The following is a 22,582-nucleotide window of genomic DNA, read 5'->3' as shown; positions in this document are numbered from 1 at the left end:
CCTCTGTGGCACGGGTCCCGGGCGCGTACGTGGCTCAATCCGACCCTCGCCGGACTCTTCCGCGAGCTGCACTGTTGCTTTCCTGCGGGATAGTCCTGTTAATCACCTCAGGCCGGGCTGGAGATGCTGACAAGAGGTACGTGCGTGTCTGTGTGTCCACTGCCCCGCAAAGACGCAGAGGGAATACTGTATTTATGCACTGGCTACTTTCTATTCCGTGCTTGTTGCCAGGTTTTGGGGAACGAAATGAGACGTGTTCTGCAGGGAAACTCGTTACTGCAAGGTGTTTTTGGGGACTTTTGAGTATTTTATGTCATCTAATCTGAGTAGATGTCTGTGTTTGTCACTTTGGATTGCAGTGACCTTATAAAAAAAAAGCCAGCAATGACAGTCACATTTGTTTTTTTTGAGCACCTTTGGCACTTTGGATGCAAGGATTCAACTTTATCCAGCCCTTTTCTTCCCTCTTCTTCCAACTCAGACCCAGAAAACACAGAGTAGCATCACATTCTGCTGCTCTAGGATGATAATATGTGCTCTACGTTGCCTGTAAATGCTCACAAATTGCACGAAAGCTTATAAGAGTGATGCATTTCTGTTATAAACTACTGTCCCAGAGGTAGAAATGTTACAAACTATAGCATAAAAAAAAATAAAAACGCCGTAGGGAAACCATTTACAACACAGCACTGGGAAAATGGACCATTCATCATATTTAACCGAGAGTGCCCCCCGTGGGAAGGATTTCTGATTAAAAAAGATGGAAAGACCAGGAAGGATAGATGGAGTGATACACGCAGAAGTACACTACATACGAGGGATATTTTTTAATGGTAGAATGATTTATTAGAGCTAAATGCAGAGTTATAATGAAATACGACTTATGGTTCAAACTAAAGGAGCGCTATGTAACTTTCCTGGTGTTGTCCGGCGCTTGTCTCTATGGAGATCGTGCGAAAACTAAAACTACTTACTAACTATGACGAGTAATATCTGTTGGTTTTTTAGATCTACTGTGTGTAAATGTCCTTGATAAACATCCATAAACACATGTACTGTTACGGTTTCATGTTAGAATATTGGAGTTTTTGCCTATGACGTCTCACAACAGGGAATATTTAAACAATGGCTCTTCTGTATCACAAATAGGTCCAAGCCGCCACAGGATTATAATCAAATAAATTGGTTACGTAGCACTTTTTTCAGTTTACGGAGCGTTTTTTCATCAGTTTCTCAGAGTTATTGTCGTGGTCATTGTTGTGGAGTTTAATGCCACACTGCGGGACATTCCGGGCAAAGCGGTAGGGAACATCTCCATGGAGACAGTGGAGCAAATCGCTGACGGTTACATAGTGCTTTAGTTCAGTGATGTTTCATAGATTCAGCTAGAAATAAAAACTAAAACGACTTTTTCAATTTTCAACACAAAATAATCTGTTTAATAAAGAAACACTGCGGTGATAAAACTCAACATGAAACTGTTTAAAGGTCAAATCTGAATTTTCACACTTTTGACGAAAGATCTCCTCCCTTGTTTCTCTTACTCTTCTGTCTCTGACTTTCTCTCTCCCTCTATGGCTGTCTGTCTCTCTCTTTCCTCTGTGTCTCTGTCTTTGTTTCTCTCTCTCTTGCTCCTCTCTCTCTCTCTTTCTCTCTCGCTCCTCTGTCTCTCTCTCTCTGTGTTTCTCTCACTTCTGTCTCTCTCTCTCTTTCCCTTCACTCTCTCTGTCTCTCTTTCTCACTCCTGTCTCTCTCTCTTGCTGCTCTTCCTCTCTCTCCTTCCTCTCTCTCTCCTCTCTCTCTTTCATTTCCCTCCTGTGTCCAATTTCCCTCCTGTCACTCTCTCTGCCTCTCTCTTCTCTCTCTCCTCCCGCTCTCTCTCCCCCTCTCTCTCTCTGTTTCTCCTCCCTCCTCCCTCTCTCTCTCCTCCCTCTCTCTCTTGCTCCTCTGTTCCTTTCTCTCCTCCCTCTTTCTCGCTCTCTCTTGCTCCTTGGTCTCTCTCTCTCTTCTCCCTCTTTCTCTCTCTTTCTTCCTCCTCTGTACCTCTCCTCCCTCTGTCCTCCCTCTCTCTCGCTCCTCTCCTCCCTCTCTCCTCCTTCTCTACTCTCTCTCCTCTCTCTCCTCCCTCTGTCCTCCCTCTCTCTCTCCTCCCTCTGTTCCTCTCTCTCTCCTCCCTCTGTCCTCCCTCTCTCTCTTGCTCCTCTCCTCCCTCTCTCTCCTCCCTCTCTCTCCTCCCTCTCTCTCCCTTTTTCTCTCTCTCTCTCCTCCCTCTGTCCTCCCTCTCTCTCTCACTCCTCTGTTCCTCTCTCTCCCTCTCTCCTCCCTCCTCCTTCCTCTCTCTCTCCTCCCTCTGTTCCTCTCTCTCTCCTCCCTCTCTCTCTCCTCCCTCTCTCTCCCTCCTCCTCCTCTCTCTCTCTCGCTCTTCTGTTCCTCTCTCTCTCCTCTCTCTCTCTCCTCTCCTCTCCCTCTCTCCTCCCTCCTCCTCTCTCTCTCTCTCCTCTCTCTCTCTCCTCCCTCTCTCTCCTCCTCTCTCCCTCTTTCTCTCTCTCTCTCCTCCCTCCTCCTCTCTCTCTCGCTCTTCTGTTCCTCTCTCCTCTCTCTCTCTCCTCTCTCTCTCTCCTCTCTCCTCCCTCCTCCTCTCTCTCTCTTGCTCCTCTGTTCCTCTCTCTCCTCCTCTCTCCCTCTCTCCTCCCTCCTCCTCTCTCTCTCCTCCTCTCTCCCTCTCTCCTCCCTCCTCCTCCTCTCTCCTCTCTCTCTCTCTCCCTCTCTCCTCCCTCCTCCTCTCTCCTCTCTCTCTCCTCCCTCTCTCTCTCCTCCCTCTCTCCTCCCTCCTCCTCTCTCTCTCGCTCCTCTGTTCCTCTCTCTCCTCCTCTCTCTCCCTCTCTCCTCCCTCCTCCTCTCTCTCTCGCTCCTCTGTTCCTCTCTCTCCACTCTCTCTCTCCTCCCTCTCTCCTCCCTCTCTCCTCCCTCCTCCTCTCTCTCTCGCTCCTCTGTTCCTCTCTCTCCTCTCTCTCTCCTCCCTCTCTCTCCCTCTCTCCTCCCTCCTCCTCTCTCTCTCGCTCCTCTGTTCCTCTCTCTCCCCTCTCTCTCTCCTCTCTCTCTCCTCCCTCTCTCTCCTCCTCTCTCTCCCTCTCTCCTCCCTCCTCCTCACCGGTGTCATGTTTTTCTTTCTTTCCTCACAGGTCACACACTCAGTTAACATCGGGTTTGACGACCGATCGCTCCATCTCTGCTCCTCTAAAAACCCCGCTCTGCTCTACCGCCTTTAGTACTACTACTACTACTACTACTACTACTACTACTACTACTACTACCCCTCCTCCTCCTCCTCCTCCTGCATGTGTGGGGGTGATGTGTGTGGAGGTGCAGCCCTTGTGAAGCTCTGTGGGGACACGTGAGGAGGCGGAGGACAGGAGTGGATGTCTCTGTGATCAGGACATGAAACTGTCCCACCAGAGGAAGAGGGACCAGAACTAAAGGACCTGAGGCAGAAACAGGAGCCGCCGCCATGGGCATCGGACAGTCCAGCAAGCCCCCGGTCACGGACCAGACGGACGAGGGTAAGTCCAGCTGGGATTTGAAATTACTCTGAATTTTTATTGGTTCATAGCAGAGGTGCAAAATGGGCCAGACGTAAATATAAAATAAACGTAACGACTTTTTTAACTCGTTCATTCACTGTTTCTGTATTTACTTCCTGTTCAAGTTACAAATATTGCATCTGCATTTCCATAAAAATAAAAAAAAAGGCTGTATAATTTGCTATAACATTTTAAGACAGTTATACTTTTAATTTACCTTGTTGCGGACCACATAAAATGACGTGAGGGGCCAGATTTCGCCCGTGGGCCTTCAGTTTGACACATGTGGTTTATAGTTTTATTAGTCAAATATATGAAAAACTGATTTGTAATAATTCATAATTCCGATTAGTGTCAGGATTTATTATGTTTTAATAATAATAATCAGGTCAAAGTTCACATTTTAAACGTGTCCAGGATTATTGACAAAAAGACCGAAACCGGAACTGGAAAATTACGTATTTCCGAACACATTTGCACGGATCAAAACGATATTATCACGGTCAAAATAACTGCAATTAACGATTATATCACGATAAAAGTGGTCAAAGTTGTTGTGGATATTAATTTTTATAACTTTAACAGAGAAAATGATGGATGCGCAGGGCCGTCAGCTGAAGTTTGGGGGCCCAGGGGCGATAATCCTGACATGGGCCCCCCCTGTAATACAAATTAACAGGAAGCGGGGCCCCCTAAAACCCTGGGGCCCCGACCACAGACCCCTTCTTCCCCTCTGTCGACTCCCCTGTGCATAAATCATTTTTTTTCTGCACATTCTGGTGAAATAATGGCGATTATCTTTGTTTAAAAACGATTATCGTCGACGCTTTTTATCACGATAAACGATATTATTGTTTATCGTCCCATCCTTAATCAAAACTACAGCAGATTTTTATGAAGTTTAAGTCAAGATATTTTGTTTGCGGAGGAAATTATGACTCAAATGTGGATTTAAAATGACTCTGAATATTTTAACGTTATGATATTATTCAAATTTATGCAAAAAAATATGTAAATGTAACGTGAAAATGACGTTTAATTTTAATCTAAATTTAGGAAAAGCTTTGACACTCGATAGCGATTTTGATACTTCAATGAAAATAAAAGAAAATTAACAATAAACTGTCATCTAAAACGGAAAATAACAGTCGTTTCTTGCGTTTTTTTAAATATAAATACTTAAAATATACAAAATTACTAATTGATAACGTCTTAAATTCAAATGTTCTGAAATGACCTGTATCTGTTTTACCTTCTGTCAAAACTTCATCAATATTACATCCACTTTTAAAAATTCAAAAGGTTAAAATTAAACCTGAAACGTGTCCGCCGCTTGTGTTTTGTGATGAGGTTGGATTTTCTATTTGTCTGAAGTTGAACAGTTCACTCGTTCTTCATGAATAATTCCCAAAACTGCAGATTTTTCCCACCACTTTTTGGACCCAGAGTTAGTTCTGGCACGATCCCGTTTTTATCTGTAGCAACGTTTTTTCTGTAGTTTTGTCCGTTTTGAGCGTTTATAATCATGAGGATGGAAAAAAGAAGCTGTGTTTTTGCATAATCTGATTCATACGGTCAAAAATTTCACTATTAACTTTCTTTTTTTTTTTAAATCCAAAGTGTCACCGCAACTTAAAAACTACAAACTCCATTTTGAAACCGAGGAAAACGTTTTAAATATCAATTTTTCCACTTGAACTGTGATATATTTATCGTTTTAATCCAACAGAATGCACTTTTTAGCACATAATTTATAATATTTGGATTAAGACCAATTTGCTAACGTGCTAGCCGCCGCGCTACAAACAGGAAGTGATCATAGGCGCCTTTCTGGCTCCATTGACTCTGGCTCCAATTCACTTTCTATTGAAAAACTGTGGCCCCTCTCTGTATCTGCTGCTGTCGGACTCGTCATTTTGGTCTTAAATGTTCGTTAAACGCTCGACATGATCCTGTTTTTTTTTCACTGTTCTGTCTTTTAAATCAAGATGCCTGGCAAAAAAAAAAAAAAAAAAAGAAGTTGCCACCTGGATTTAAAGACGCAGAGATGAGATGTACAGAGAGAGAGAGGAAGAGAGAGAAAGAGAGAGACGAGAGAAACAGAGGCAGAGAGAGAGATGCACAGAGAGAGAGAGAGAAAGATGGAGAGCGAGGGAGAGAGAGAGAGAGAGAAAGAGAAGCAGAGAGGGAGAGGGAGGCAGAGCTAGAAAGAGAAGCAGAGAGAGGGAGAAGCAGAAGAGAGAAAGAGAGAGAGATATGCACAGAGAAAGAGAGAGAGAGGAAGAGAGAGAGGGAGAGAGAGAAATAGAAGCAGAGAGGGAGAGGGAGGGAGGCAGAGCAAGAAAGAGAAGCAGAGAGAAGAAGCAGAAGAGAGAAAGAGAGAGAAAGAGAGAGAAAGAGAGAGAGATATGCACAGAGAAAGAGAGAGAGAGGAAGAGAGAGAGGGAGAGAGAGAAATAGAAGCAGAGAGGGTGAGGGAAGGAGGCAGAGCGAGAAAGAGAAGCAGAGAAAGGGAGAAGCAGGAGAGAGAGAGAGATGCACAGAGGGGAAAAGAGGGAGAGGGAGGGAGAAAGAAAAATAGAAGCAGAGAGGGAGAGGGAGGGAGCCAGAGTGAGAAAGAGAAGCAGAGAAAGGGAGACGCAGAAGAGAGAGAGAGAGATGCACTGAGAGAGAGAGAGAGAGAGAGAGAGACAGGGAGGGAGACAGAGAAATAGAAGCAGAGAGGGGGAGAGGGATGCAGAGAGAGAAAGAGAAGCGGAGAGAGGAAGAAGCAGAAAGAGAGAGACAGAGACAAAGAGAGAGATGCACAGAGAGAGGGAGAGGGAGGGAGAGAGAAATAGAAGCAGAGAGAGGGAGAAGCAGAAGAGAGAGAGCGAGAGAGAGATGCACAGAGAGAGAGAGGGAGAGAGAGAAATAGAAGCAGAGAGGAAAAGAGAGGGTGAGAGGGAGAAGCAGAAGGGGAGAGGCAGAGAGAGATGCAGAGAGGGAGAAAGCAGAGAGAGAGAGGGAGTAACATTTTCACACATGGATCGTCCACCACAGAGTCCAGCTCCTTAAACCATCTTGTGCGAGCAGGAAAGGGGCGTTACCTTCAACATCCTCTCTCCTGATTGGCTCTTTGGTTGCTATGACACTCTTGATCAGAACTGCAAACGCGCAACTCGGCTTCAAATTCTGCACACAGTTTATGATTAAAACCGTCAAAAAAAAGGTTCAAACGTGTCTGTTTAGATAATTGTTCTAATAATTATCTTGTTTCAGCTCTAGTTTTAGTCTCAAAACGTCGGAATCAGTTGTTTTCCCGAAGCACGTCCAGTATTAGATTATAAGATCCGAGAAGAAATGTGCCGCCATCGATGACAAACATTTAGTCAGCACACCTGTCACGCTTTATTTTTGTCATAGTTTTTTATATTCTCAGTATCAGATGTGTTTTTACTGGAAGATGCGATGATGTAATAATGAGCAGATCCGTCGTGACTCAGAGAAAAACAGTCGTCTTAATGGTTTTCGTTTTCGTTTTTATTAGTAATCGATGAGAAAGATCAGAGGAACGTCACCTCTGTATTGGAGAAGTGTCACGTTCTATTGACCTGCGTCTAAAACCAACAATTATACGTCACATGATAACTGTGTTTTAGCTCAGAATGTTTGGAAACTAAATATGTAGCAGCGTCATTTAGGCAAGGTGAGTAATTCAAAGTGTTTTACAGAATAAGAAAGACGTTAAAATCATAAAAGAATGAATCAAAACATAAATAATTATCATAAAGTTAAAAGAGAAGAGTCTGGATTTAAACATTGTCAAAGTAGAGGCCTGGCTCACATCTTCAGGAAGATCAGCCCGGTTTAGTTCTAGTTTAGTCCTGGTTTAGTCCCGGTTAAGTCCCCGGTTGAGTCCCGGTTGAGTCCTGGTTTACTCCTGGTTTAGGTCCGGTTGAGTCCTGGTTTAGTCCTGGTTGAGTTCACATTTAGTCTTGGTTTAGTCCTGGTTTAGTCCTGGTTTAGTCCTGGTTTTGTTCTGGTTTGGTCCCGGTTAAGTACCCGGTTGAGTCCTGGTTGAGTTCACATTTAGTCCTGGTTTAGGCCAGGTTAAAATCTTGGTTTGGTCCCGGTTGAATCCTGGTTATGTCCTGGTTGAGTTCACATTTAGTCCTGGTTAAGTCCCGGTTTAGTGTTGGTTTAGTGTTGGTTTAGTCCTAGAGTGTTTAGTTTAGAGTCTGAAATGACTCAAGTACTTCCTGGTTCTAGTCCTGACCCGAGCAGCAGTGTTCTGGATGTTCTGGATGTTCTGGATGTTCTGGATGTTCTGGATGTTCTGGATGTTCTGGATGTTCTGTTCTGTTTTAAGGCTCGTTTGGAGAGGCCAGTCAATCAAAAACTAGATGTTAATTTGTAGAAGTATCAATACTGAAAAACATAAATAGGTTGAAGTTGCTAAATTCAAAACTTAAAGTGCGCTGTGTGTCTTAAAAACCAAAACTAGCTCATTTTAAAGGGTTTGCCGAGGTCTGAAGTTACTCCTCACTTAACTTACACATTACGAGGATCCTAATTATCACTGTGATCAGGTGTTAATCGCTTTTCACAACTTTCAGAGAGCAGAGCTGAGCTTCGATGTCTCGATAAAGCCAACAACAACAACTAACCACATGCTAATGACACACTTCCTGATTACCTGACAAGAAAACGGTTTCTAATTAGAGTCAGAAAGTACAAACCCGGCTTATTTTGACCTCAGCAGCTGCAGTGTGATATATAAATTACATCTGTACTGGAGCAAGACAATGGGGAAAAAACTGAGTACCGGCCCTTTAAGATTCAAAAGTATTCGCTATTACTGCTGCTACTATTGTACTTCAACTACAGTGACATAGATACTTGTTACTACTACTTACAGTTCCAATAATGTACCAAATTCCACCCTGATTTTTGGACTTTAAGGTAAAAATAAACACACTCCTTTATTAAAGAAGACAATAAAGTGAGGCTGTATTGATCTTACACTAAAATGAATTCCACTTTGGCTGGAGCTCAGTATTTTAAATAAGTGGAGGTTAAGCAGAAAGTGCATGTGGTCAGGAAGTGCTCCACGGTGTTTTTAAACTCCACACACCTCAGATGATTTCAGAATACTGGGATTGACAATTTTTACTGAACGAAAGGTAAAACGTGGCTGTTTTCGTGACGTCCGGATAAAAGATACAGACTCGGGTTAAAAGTTTGACGGAGTTTATTACAAACAAGGAAATGTGTTTGTACCGGTCGAGGAGAGCTGGGTCGGAGGCTGAGGTGCAGGGTTGTTCCAAGAAGTGGGATCTGGCGAAGAACGAGAAAAAAACAGCTGAGTAGTGATGTGACGTTCTGTATCGAGGCTTCGAAGCGTGTGCCGAGTCAGGGAGGGGTGTGTCTGTGATGTGCGTATCAAGGCGTATTGGAGACAGTTTGGAGACGGTTTGGAGACGGTTTGGAGACGGTTTGGAGACGGTTTGGAGACAGTTTGGAGACAGTTTGGAGACGATTTGGAGACGGTTTGGAGACGGTTTGGAGACAGTTTGGAGACGGTTTGGAGACGGTTTGGAGACGGTTTGGAGACGGTTTGGAGACGGTTTGGAGACGGTTTGGAGACGGTTTGGAGACGGTTTGGAGACGGTTTGGAGACGGTTTGGAGACAGTTTGGAGACAGTTTGGAGACGGTTTGGAGACAGTTTGGAGTCGTTTGGAGACGATTTGGAGACGGTTTGGAGACGGTTTGGAGACGGTTTGGAGACGGTTTGGAGACGGTTTGGAGACGGTTTGGAGACGGTTTGGAGACGGTTTGGAGACGGTTTGGAGACGGTTTGGAGACAGTTTGGAGACGGTTTGGAGACGGTTTGGAGACGGTTTGGAGACAGTTTGGAGACGGTTTGGAGACAGTTTGGAGACGGTTTGGAGACGGTTTGGAGACAGTTTGGAGTCGTTTGGAGACAGTTTGGAGACGGTTTGGAGACAGTTTGGAGTCGTTTGGAGACGATTTGGAGACGGTTTGGAGACAGTTTGGAGACAGTTTGGAGACGGTTTGGAGATGGTTTGGAGACAGTTTGGAGACGGTTTGGAGACAGTTTGGAGACGGTTTGGAGACGGTTTGGAGACAGTTTGGAGACGTTTGGAAACGGTTTGGAGACAGTTTGGAGACGGTTTGGCAACGGTGTGGCGACGGTGTGGCGACGGTGTGGCGACGGTTTGGAGACGGTTTGGAGTCGTTTGGAGACGATTTGGAGACGGTTTGGAGATGGTTTGGAGACGGTTTGGAGACGGTTTGGAGACGGTTTGGAGACGGTTTGGAGACGGTTTGGAGACGGTTTGGAGACAGTTTGGAGACGGTTTGGAGACGGTTTGGAGACGGTTTGGAGACAGTTTGGAGACGGTTTGGAGACAGTTTGGAGACGGTTTGGAGACGGTTTGGAGACAGTTTGGAGTCGTTTGGAGACAGTTTGGAGACGGTTTGGAGACAGTTTGGAGACAGTTTGGAGACGGTTTGGAGATGGTTTGGAGACAGTTTGGAGACGGTTTGGAGACAGTTTGGAGACGGTTTGGAGACGGTTTGGAGACAGTTTGGAGACGTTTGGAAACGGTTTGGAGACAGTTTGGAGACGGTTTGGCAACGGTGTGGCGACGGTGTGGCGACGGTGTGGCGACGGTTTGGAGACGGTTTGGAGACAGTTTGGAGACGTTTGGAAACGGTTTGGAGACAGTTTGGAGACGGTTTGGCAACGGTGTGGCGACGGTGTGGCGACGGTGTGGCGACGGTTTGGAGACGGTTTGGAGACGGTTTGGAGACGGTTTGGAAACGGTTTGGAGACAGTTTGGAGACGGTTTGGAGATGGTTTGGAGACGGTTTGGAGACGGTTTGGAAACGGTTTGGAGACAGTTTGGAGACGGTTTGGAGACAGTTTGGACACAGTTTGGAGACGGTTTGGAGACAGTTTGGATAGAGTTAAAGATCATTTGTAGACAGTTTGGAGACGGTTTGGAGATTTAGGAGAGTGGAGTGGAGAAACTGTTGTTTTAAAATAAAAAACGTTGATGTTTTCCCTAAACCATAATCACTGGCCTCAATGTTACAAAAGCACAATCATTGTCCAAACCCCAAACCCCTTCACCTCAATGTAACTGATCATCATCTTCATCATTTCCAAATAATCATTTTCCGTAATGTCACACACTTCAAATTCATGCCAGCTGATATTTTTGCATCCAGTAGATGTCGTACTCAAGCAAATTAAACTTCAAGAACGTTTTGCGCTGAGTGAACCAGTTGGATGAAAAGCGTCAATGCTTCATGAAGTTTTATCTGCCCATCACTACGTCTGAGTATTGAGACGCACGAAAACTAGACTGAGCCAAGTGGAACTGTACGACTAAGGATACACGGACGATCTGACGGATTGCGGAGGATCCTCGGTGCCTTTGTACTCGAGAGGTGGAGGCTTGATCGCTCATGGGCTGCAGGTGTGGAGTGGGCGGTGCCAGAGTCTCCGCCCAGGACGCTGAAGCGAGGGGGAAAAACAGCACAGAAACACAAGGACAGACTGGGATTTTGACAGCTGTTAACTGGAAAATCATCCCTTAACCTCCTGAGACCTGGTGTCCTCATCTGTGGACAACACATTTTGGGTTGTTTAGGCCACAGTGCAGATTTTTAGAAGAACAGCAACAAGAACATGTTCAATTTTGAATATTTCTAAGAGTTTAGAATATTTATTTATTTTTTATTACATTATTTATTTATTTATTTTCATTTTTTAATTATTTTTTATTTTAATTTTATATTTTTTTATTGTATTTAATTTTTTTTATTTAGTTTTTTTTAATTTTTTTTTTATTTTATTTTGGGTTTTTATCATATTTTAATGTGTTTATTTATTTTATTTTATTTTTATTTAAAGGCACATGTCTTCCTGCACCTGTCAGCAGCACAAATGAGACATTGTTCCAAGAGGCACATAAATAAAGTCCTGCAAGAGCTCGGGTCTCAGGAGGTTAATGACATCACAAGGTGGAACGGAGCATTTTGAGGTTTGGAGATAATAAAGTGTTACTCAGACACGTGTGAATGAAACAAAACACAACTCCAGGTGCGTTTTCGAGCAGGTAGCGGCGTTAAAACACGACTTAAGTTATAACACGACTTATAACACGACTTAACGCTCACACGAGTCAGTTTTGTGTAATATAAGACCCCTTTAAATCCCCTCTGAGACGCATTTCTTACGGCTTTGCCCCGGTTTACAAAAAGTTCTTATTTTCTGGTCTAGACTCGCGAAAACAGTAACAGCGTTTTGAACGAGTCCCGAGGGAATCGTAAAGCCTCAGACACATTCACTGGAAACACTGAAGTGCGTCACAGAGGCAGGGGTCTCCTCCTCGATGCCTGACTTTGCAGAGTGGCACTTTTTGCTCTTAAAATAAAAAAACAAGAGGAGGAGTGGTTAAAAAAACAAGAGGAGGAGTGGTTACTATCAGGCCTGGAAAAAAGCTGGAATGATATATTTTGGAGCTCAGTATTTACACTGTGTACAATTTCTTTGCAATAGTGGAGATTTTTTGTACATTTTTTACGTAATAATGCCAGATTTGAGCTGGTTTTAAGGGCAGAGATCGACCGATATGGGTGTTTTCAAGAGCAACAATAGCCGATACGCTCTCTATCGATATGTTCAGGCCGTTATCTAAGGCCGATTTTGATTATTTTTCTCCAATTATGTCATTTAAATTTACCACAAACTCATAAAAGAGCTGTGTAGTCATGTTTTCTGCAGCTGTCTCTTCGTATTTAAGTGTTAATATAAAGCTTTGTGTGTTTTGTTTTTTTTTTTTTTGAGGCAGATTGACCCAAAAATATCGACCTCTGCTGGAAATTTAAAGCTGTTATTTGGACTTTTTAACAGACACATGGGTTTGTCTCTAGTTGAAGGTAAAATAAATAACTTGTGTGACTAATTATTGGTTCATTTTGCTGTTAATTTGTTGCAGCTCAGGTTTTTATAATGATACAGTATCGAAATAAATGGCTCGCTGGGATTATCTGTTAGTTTCAATATTATCGTTTATCGCGGTGTATCGTCATAGCAACATATCGTGTTTCAAAATGTGATATCGTGACGCACAGGTCGTACCGTTTGCCTTTCTGAAGTAGCCAATTGAAATGTTTTTTCTCTTGAGTTTTGGATTTGTATTTTCTTCTCAGATTCGGTGAAAGATCTTCAGGATTTTGTGGAAATTTTTTTTTTTACCCGTGATTACATTTGTGATGCGTGTTTAAAAGTAGGTTTCTGTTATATACGGGAAACAAAACGTGAGGGACATTAACGTTTGAGAGACGATTGAAACTTGAAACTATTATAAAAATGTCATGAGTTTCAGGTCTAAACTACAGCTACAAAAAGATTCTATAAAACTGGACTGGACATTTATTTTCTTTGTGAGGATTCATTCTATTATCGAAATCATTTCAGCCTTTGCGATTCGATAATTGCCAACTCAAATTGCGATTTTAATTCCATTGCAGCCCCAGTTGAGCTTAGAATTCATCTTAAACCTCTCGCTTGTGCTAAACTGGCTAAGCTAAAGCCGTGCTACGTAACATTTCCCTCCTAAATCGTGTAATACGTGTCACATTGACCCGCAAAAATGATTGTTCCATCTATCAGTTATTGAACTATAAGTCGATATAGTTATTATCGTGACAGGCCAACCCCTTAACATTCCGGGTGTTGCTTTACGTGGAATGTTCCGTAGTGTGTTTTTAAACTTATCTGACACTGATGCAAATACATGCTCAAAAATACCTTGGGAAAAAAAAAAGTATTATCACGAGCAGGAACGCCTCTCCACAAACCTGGCCTTGTGGAATCACCTGTGTGTCTCATGTCGAACTGTGGAACATTCTCAGAGAAGTTACGCAGTGCAGCTCTATCATACAATCTAATTTCGTACAAGTATCAGTGATAAAGTTCATTTGTTTTGTTCTGTTTCGTGGTAAAAACCTGCACATAATGATCTTTTATATTGGTTTGGACTGGAAGAAACATATTATATTGGACATGGGGACATTTTATTGTATTTTACTGCTAATTTTAAGGATAAATCAATAGTTTTATAATGTAATTGTAATGAAATTAACTGTATTTTAACGTGTTTTCACCTGCACAGGGACAAAGATGGACAGTAACAGCAGCTAAATCTGGTACAAATCATCTTTTCTTTTGTAAGATGAATGAATTTGTGCACAGTCCCTGACAAATAAAGAAGAAAGAAAGAAAGATATGGGCAGGTAGGGCATCTGGGGTAATGTCTGTGGAGAAAGATGTAGACAGATGATGCTGGACTTTTCCAAAACGGTTATATGCATTTATTTTTTTCTCAAAACAAAATGATCTGAACACTGTCCACATTAGCAGATGCGCAGAGCCGCGCGTGAGGGGGAGGAGCCGCGCGTGAGGGGGAGGAGCCGCGCGTGAGGGGGAGGAGCCGCGCGTGAGGGGGAGGAGCCGCGCGTGAGGGGGAGGAGCCGCGCGTGAGGGGGAGGAGCCGCGCGTGAGGGGGAGGAGCCATTGCGTGAGGTAGTGAGCCGTGTCCAGACATGTTTGTTGATGTCTCTGAGGATGAGCCGTACCAAACGTGTGGCTCTCCGCTCTTTCCGCTCGTGTAACCAGGATACTCGCGCTAAAGACGGGCCCGGTTTACAGCTAATGTCCCCGATTCCCCGCGTTGCCGTGGAAATTCCCAAGGGGTTTGTGTTTTTCGATCGCCAGGGCAACCGCGAGGAGTCACCCGCGTCACAGAGTCCTTCAGCGAGTTTAAGGAGCTCACGACGCCAAATGTGTGACAGATGATAATGAGTGTCACTGTTAGATCATTTAAGACTGCAATGTTCCACAGCAAGGCATTAAAATCAATCTAAACATGAAATCCACTTTTTTTGCTACTAAACTGTTGGACTGTGTAAAAATATTGATAAATCGTATTGTTTAATTTAATGATACAGTATCGATATAACGTGGGCTGTTGTGTCAATTTTTTATAGAAGATAAATGCTCCGTTAATGTTTATTTTTTGTGAAAATGAGGTTGATCATTAACAAAACCCAATTTTTTTCACTGAATCATCAAATCGATTCGAAATTTATCGTATTGTATCGTATCGAATTGAAAAAGCACTGTCTGGAGATACCTATCCTATCGTGGCCTATGTATCGTGGTATGTATCATATCGTGGCCTATGTATTGAGATATGTATTGTATTATGGTCTATGTATCGTACTGAGCTATGTATCGTATCATAGCAAATGTATCGAGGTATGTATCGTATTGTGGCCTATGTATCGAGATATATATCGTATCATGGCCTGTGCATCATTTCGTGGCCTATGTATCGAGATATATATCGTATCGTGGCCTATGTATCGAGATATATATCGTATCATGGCCTATGCATCATTTCGTGGCCTATGTATCGAGATATGTATCGTATCGTGGCCTATGTATCGAGATATATATCGTATCATGGCCTATGCATCATTTCGTGGCCTATGTATCGAGATGTGTATCGTATCGGCAAAATCTTAACTATACACAGTTTATTAAGTCTGGGTGTCATTTAGTGTTTTAATAGCATTTTTGAGTTTAGTGCTATTATGTATGTACATTTGCAGTTTTCTAGTAAAAAAAAAAGAAAACTGAGCGTGCACCGCCTTCAGCTGCCTCTGTAATTTCATGTACTATGCGACATCACACAGAACCGCCGCGATTACAACGCAGCGGAGTTTGAAACATTGACATCCCGCCTCATTCTGCCCGAGTTAGCAGCTCCATTTGCAGTGCAGTTGTGGGCGGAGTTTATGTCCTACTTTAAATATATCTACGTCGACAAACAGTTGTACCACCGGGTCAAGTTGCAGGTCAGGTCTATGGAGACACGATCCCGCTCACAATAAGAACACATGGATTTTCAAGGTATTTTTGAGCAATAAAAACACCTGTAATGAGATAATAGATAAACAAAAAGTTATTTAAATCAGTCTCATGACACTTTTAACTGTTTCATTGTAAAATCTAATACGTACTTTTAGATCAGGGAGATTTTAACGATTTCAATTCCAGGCCATTTTGACTTTTCTTTTATTATTTATTTAGCAATTTGGAAACAATCAAGCTTCTATTTTTACCCGTCATCGTTTTGGTTTTTAACAGAAAAGAATTATTATAGTCTCAAGTAGAGCTGAATGATTTGGAGAAAAAAACAACAACATCTGATTGTGATTTTTCATGCAATTGTGATTAAAATTGCGATTTATATTTGAATCGTGTTCCGAAGAATTGACAAAAACTCTGAAATATGAACAGACAAACACAATAAAGACGAGAATCACATTGCAGAACTCGATTTTACACGTCAGAACTACAGGGTTAGCAGTTTTTATGCAGAATAAAACAGAATATTTTGGTGTTTGTGGAGGAAATGATGGTATTTCAAAAAGTTCAACCTTCAAATTGTGGTTTTGATTTGATTTTGACGAGTTTTGCAGCTTTAGCCTCGAGATTTCTGCAAAACAAAAGCTGCAAACGCTAAGCTAGGCTACGTTTTCTGACCTATAGACGACACTTCTGGATGAAATACAGTACGAAGGTGCAGACGGAGACAGTTCTATTTGCCTCGTGTTCGCAGTAACGTCTTCTCGACCTGAGGAGGCGTTATCGGACGGACGATTGGACGGGAAAACGGTCTGCGCTTTGACGAGAGGAGCCGAGCGGCGCCGGGTCCAACTTAATTAGTTTGTGTCAGAGCGATTGACAGGAGACGCCTCAGAACTGCTGTCCACGTGTCGGCTGCGCTAATCTACATTTCACGCTCAAACGTCCATCATTTTGTGTAGCGACGCTTTAAAGGTGTTGTAATTCAGTATTGGATTGTTTTTGTGTGTAGTGTTGCTGTGATACTAATGGTGCGTTTACACTGAGGCATCAAGAACGGACGTCTCTAGTTGGACGTCTCCAGTTGGACATCACTAGTTGGACGCCTCCAGTTGGACGTCTCTAGTTGGACGCCTCTAGTTGCACGTCTCTAGTTGGACGTCTCTAGTTGGACGTCTCTAGTTGGACGCCTCCATTTTGACGTCTCCATTTTGACGTCTCCAGTTGGACGCCTCTAGTTGGACGCCTCTAGTTGCACGTCTCTAGTTGGACGTCTCTAGTTGGACGCCTCCATTTTGACGTCTCCATTTTGACGTCTCCAGTTGGACGTCTCTAGTTGGACGCCTCTAGTTGGACGCCTCTAGTTGGACGCCTCTAGTTGGACGCCTCTAGTTGGACGCCTCTAGTTGCACGTCTCTAGTTGGACGTCTCTAGTTGGACGCCTCCAGTTTGACGTCTCTAGTTGCACGTCTCTAGTTGGACGCCTCTAGTTGGACGCCTCCATTTTGACGTCTCCAGTTGGACGTCTCCAGTTGGACGCCTCCAGTTGGACGCCTCTGTTGGACGTCTCTCATTGGACGCCTTTACATTTGAGGGCAGACACCTCCGTGTTTTTTCCTTAAAACACAAACTTGTATTCACCTTAACATCTGTCTCGAAACTGCCGGCAACTTTCCTCTTCCTGAACATTTGGGGATGATTATTTGTGAATATTTCTCAGCTTCACTTGTTGGGAAAATCTAATTAATTTACGGTCAACGCTCACATTAAAGCAGTATAGACTAATTTTATGACAGTCACGCCTTTTAATTTATTTTCTCACGGGCCACATAAACTGACGTAGCGGGCCGCATTTGGCCCCCGGGCCTTGAGTTTGACATATGTGCTTTAGATGTTGCTATTATTCTCTATGTTTTTGTCTGTAAAACCCCTCACCACACACTTTATACACTTTTCTCACACAGGCGTTAACATTTTCTCACATTTCTCTCTCGTTTAAACTCTCTCAAAGTTCAAACCTTCGTAGGCGTCTTTGTCGGTGCAGAACGTTTCGTCGACATCGTGGGTTTTGTGGATCCTTTAGCCAATCAGGAAGCAGAAAGACGCTCTTGGTGGTTTGACCCGAGGGCCAGACCGCTGGACCGTCTTCTAACACGAGTCCTCCTCTTTTATGTCGCTTTATATCCGTGCACTGACCCACAACCTCATCAGTCTTTATGTAAAAATACCACTTAAAGTCACAGTAAAGCTGCACTGTGGAACTTTCTGGTAGACGTCCACCGTTTGCTCGTTTCCGTGGATATCTAACAGCTTTACCCGGAACGCTCCGCAGCATTTATTATCCAGCATTACCTCGAAAAACAACCTCTGCCCTGTAACTTGGCCTGGTTACACCTTCCTGCATGGAGATAGAAGTTTAATGCCACACTGCGGGACATTCTCTCCGATCCTGTCAGTAGAAGCAGGTGGTTTGTAGCAGATTTCGACCATTTTTGAGGATGCGCCGCGTACGATCAAGCCACTTGGAGACAGGGTTGGAGAGAATGTCCCGCAATATGGCATTAAATTTCTGTCAGTATTTTGGAGAAAGAAATTTGACTTTTTTACGGCAGTTGTTTAAAAATCTGTCATGATTGTGTTCAGAACGTTTATCTTGAAAGCGATTTTGATTTGTTTTCATCAGGACAAAATAAAAATGAAATTGAAGCCTGTTTGGACATAGGATTGTAGAGAATGTCCCGCAGTATGGCATTAAACTTCTATCAGTAAAATCATGTGGTTTGGAGCAAATTTTCACCAATTTTGAGAATGTCTTGACGTCATTTCAAACCCTAAGCCTTGTGAGTGGTGTCGCCTCTCCACAGATCTGACTTGTAACGCCTTGTACGACCGCCTGCTTGGACATAGAATTGTAGAGAATGTCCCGCAGTATGGCATTAAACTTCTGTCACTAAGGAAATCTGCTCCAAACCACATTCTGACCATTTTTGAGGATGCGTTGACGTCATTTCAAAGCCTAAACCTTGTGAGTAGGGTCGCCCCTCCACAGATCTGACTTGTAACGCCTTGTACAGCCACCTACCTGGACATAGGATTGTAGAAAATGTCCCGCACTATGGCATTACACTTACATCAGTAAAATCATGTGGTTTAGAGCAAATTTCACCATTTTAGTGGATGTGCTGACATTTCAAGCCCTAAGCTTTGTGAGTGGTGTTGCCTCACCACAGATCTGACTTGTAACGCCTTGTACGACCATCTGTTTGGAGATAGGATTGTAGAGAATGTCCCGCAGTATGGCATTAAACTTCTGTCAGCAAAAGCGTGTGGTTTGGAGCAAATTTCGACCATTTTAGAGGATGCGTTGACATCACTTCAAACCCTAAACTTTGTCAGCGGTGTCGCCTCTCCACAGATCTGACTTGTACGACCACCTGCTTGGAGATAGGATTGCAGAGAATGTCCCGCAGTGTGGCATTAAACTCGTGTCAGCAAAAGCATGTGTTTTGGAGCAGAGTTCACACCTTTCGAGCGTCTTTCTCGTTGTTATTTCAGTCGTTCTGTCTCATACGTCTGGTTTTCTCTGGACGTACATAAACCCTAAAGCTTCATACGGTGGAAGGAGGTTAAATAAACTCAGAGATACACACGGCGCGAGACGAGGAAGTGAGATACGCGACTAACAGACCATAACATTAACTGTCAGATCCAATATATCGTCCATAACCCTGAACCTCCAGTGTCTGTGTGAGGCGTTTATGGGGAGTCTGGGAAAATGCTTCGAAAGTGAAAGTGAAAAAAAAGTTAGAAATATATAAACATAAACTTTTTTCAGCTTGAAGACTAGAGCTGCAAAGATTAATCAATGAACCAAGACTTGTTGACTATATAAAAAAAAAAAAAAAAAAAAGTAGTTGTGTTTTGAGAATTGTAATTGTCATCTGGACTATAATGACACTAAACGCATACAAAAAGACTGTCATTTGTTGTCGATATATATATAAAAAAAATCATAAAATAAAATAATAATATCAAAGCACAACACATTTTTTAAAATGTATTTGTAAAAACAAAAACAAAGCTTAAACATATTTTTCATCAATAAAACACCAATATTCGTGTGTATATATATATATATATATATATATATATATATATATATATATATATATATATATATATATATATATATATATATATATATATATATATATATATATAAACCATAGAAGCCTTCACCATGTCACCAGATTTCAGCCTTTACTTGGTTTTAATTGTAAAATAGAAACATCCATTTGACTCGTCGACTAAAATAATCGTTACTTGCAGCTCCACAGATGACGTCTTATTTTATTTATTTTATTCAGAGGCTGTTTGGCTAAAACATCAGAAATGAATCTCAAACTGAAAAAAACCACAAAACTTTGACCCAAACTATAAAAAAAATAAATAAATAAATAAATAAATTACACCTACATTTTTACAGTTTTATGTAACTTTAGTTCAAAGTAAAACATGAACACAGTAAAAGTAAAACTATAGAATTATTGCAGTGAACATGTTTTACTTTGACCCAAACTTCTGTCAGAAAGTTGTGGTTTTGAGTTGTTTATGTCTGTTTTATGATATTTTATTTTTATGTTAAGCGTAAATACAGTTGAGTCATAATTATAATACATAAAATTATATATATTTTTACCACTTGACGCAGCTCTGCTTTTTCCTTTGTATCGCAAAGGCTCCAATTTCCTCCACAAACAACAGAATATGCAAAAGATGGAATAAAAGACAAAAATAAAAAATATATATATAAATTAAAAAACTAATTAAAAAATGATAAAAAATAAATACATAAAAATAAAATTACAAACTAAAAAAATGTAAAAAATAAAATAAAATATAAATTAAAAAATGATTAAAAAAAATTTAATACATAAAAAAATAAAATCACAAATTTAAAAAATGTTTTTAAAAAAAGAAAAAAGAAAGTATAAATAAAAAATAAATTAAAAAATGATTAAAAAATACATTAAAAAAAGAAAATTACAAATAAAAAAAAGTAAAAAATAAATAAATAAATAAAAGACGAAATAAAACACATGCATCAGACCTGGACGACTGAGTAGGGATTACACAGACAGCAAAAAATGCTGTTTTATTCTGCATAAAAACGGCTGACCCTGTAGTTTAGATCTGTACAAACAGGCTCTGAAACCTCATTCTTGTGTTAGTTTGTCAGCTCATATCTCAGTCTTTTAAAATGTGACCTTTGACCTGACTCCTCTTATTAAACATAAATCTCCATCTCGATCCTTGTCAGAAAAAATACCTTTTATATTTTTTTTCCCGACTCACTGAGGCCAAATCTAAACAATAACTCGTCCATAAAGCGTGAGCAGCTCCTGCAGGCCCCAGATGGACATTTCCACAGATGGAAAGTCGACTTTAGTGTTTTTATGTTCGCATCAAGCGTCGGGGCATCAGGTGCTCCATCGCCGTAGGAACCGGACACACAGAGAACCATGTCTGTGGTCGCCATGGCAGCACAGACACAAACAGCAGCATCCGTCCGGACATTACCCAGATTAATGTGAGCGATAGGGACCAGAGCCGAGGAAGACAAAGGGCGAGACGGGTTTAGAGCAGGTCTCCAGGGAGATTTGAACGTCTGAAAAGTGGAAACGCAAAGACGGACGGGAACTGGGCTGTTTTTGTTCAGGTTTTTTGCGTAAATAGTCACATTGTAGTATTGGAAATTAATTTTAAATTGTGCGATTTGGGTAATAAATCTGTTTGTTCAAGTGTTATTTAGTGTTAGTACTTGTAGTAGTATTGGGAATAGCAGCTGTAGTAGTCTAGTATTGAGTAATCTTGTTAATTCGACTATGGTTTACTTCATTTTTGTATTTTTTGTATGTATATTTAAAGGGACAGTATGTAACTTTCTGGAGGGGGCACGTCACCAGCACGAATCCATGAAAATACAAAGTTAAAACCATAATTTGGAACAGTGTCCATGGAGAAATATGAGGTTTATGTCATACTTTGGAATGTTATTGCCAAAGACGAGCAGGTACAGGTCCTCCAGGTCCTCCAAGCCCAATAAGAGTCAGGTTTGTGGAGATGCAAGCCCGCTCACAGAAAGGACACATGTTATTCAATGTTTTTCAGTGCAAAAAACACACAAAAAAAACCACCCCTAACAAACATACTATTTTTTTAATTTATTTTATTTTATTTTATTTATTTTTATTTTATTTTATTTTATTTTATTTTATTTTATTTTATTTTATTTTATTTTATTTTATTTTATTTTATTTTATTTTATTTTATTTTATTTTATTTTATTTTATTTTATTTTATTTTATTTTATTTTATTTTATTTTATTTTATTTTATTTTTATCTGGAAAAAAATGAGTGACTTGAAGGTGTAAAAATGCTGTGTAAAAATGTGACTTTTTACCTTTTATTTATCATATACATATAAATACATGTTCCCCATTTCAGTAAAAAATAAATAAATAAAAAATAATAATTAAATAAATAAATAATAATAAAACTATCCACAAAATCTATAATAAAATATAAGCACTTTTTTCATTTGTAAGTAAAGAATATATTTAAATCATTATAAAATCTATAATCCTGGAGGCAGCTTGGTTTCTCACAAATGAAATGATTAGTGGAGATAAAAACATGTGGTGGACACAGGTCAAAGGTCACTGTACTGTAATGTAAAGCAGTGTGACGTTTGTGCGTGCGCCGTGACTGACGACCACCGCCTCGGCGCCTTTAGGACTTCACTGAATGGAACTTTAACTGTGGGCTCAACCTCAGACTGAACCCACCCGAGTGTTTATCTGCCGCCGTTTATCATGAAGGAACGCACTCGATTTGCTCCGGTAATAGTCTGTGAAAATAGAGCGAGGAGCGAGGCCGCCTCCTCCGAATACGGCGTCTTCGCACGGACCTTACGCTGGACAGAGGGACTCGTACTACTGAGAGTCTGACCGCAGGATAATGTCAAACGTACTCACGTAAAACGA

The 22,582-nt window shown here is 41.4% G+C and overlaps 1 protein-coding gene across 1 annotated transcript in view; it reads left to right on the top strand.

Moving 5' to 3' along the window:
• The first annotated feature begins 3,185 nt into the window (after positions 1–3,185).
• The window catches only part of stk32a (serine/threonine kinase 32A), a 150,327-nt gene continuing 130,930 nt past the window's right edge, over positions 3,186–22,582 (top strand). Inside the window, exon 1 of the mRNA XM_033978397.2 lies at positions 3,186–3,560. Coding sequence (XP_033834288.1) covers positions 3,509–3,560 — 52 coding nt within the window. The 5' untranslated portion in view covers positions 3,186–3,508. The remainder of the gene's footprint in view (positions 3,561–22,582) is intronic.

This window comes from Periophthalmus magnuspinnatus, chromosome 14, assembly GCF_009829125.3.
Source record: "Periophthalmus magnuspinnatus isolate fPerMag1 chromosome 14, fPerMag1.2.pri, whole genome shotgun sequence".
In the NCBI taxonomy this organism is placed as follows: domain Eukaryota; kingdom Metazoa; phylum Chordata; class Actinopteri; order Gobiiformes; family Gobiidae; genus Periophthalmus; species Periophthalmus magnuspinnatus.
Note: the sequence above shows the minus strand (reverse complement) of the source record. Positions and strands in the feature narration are given on the sequence as shown.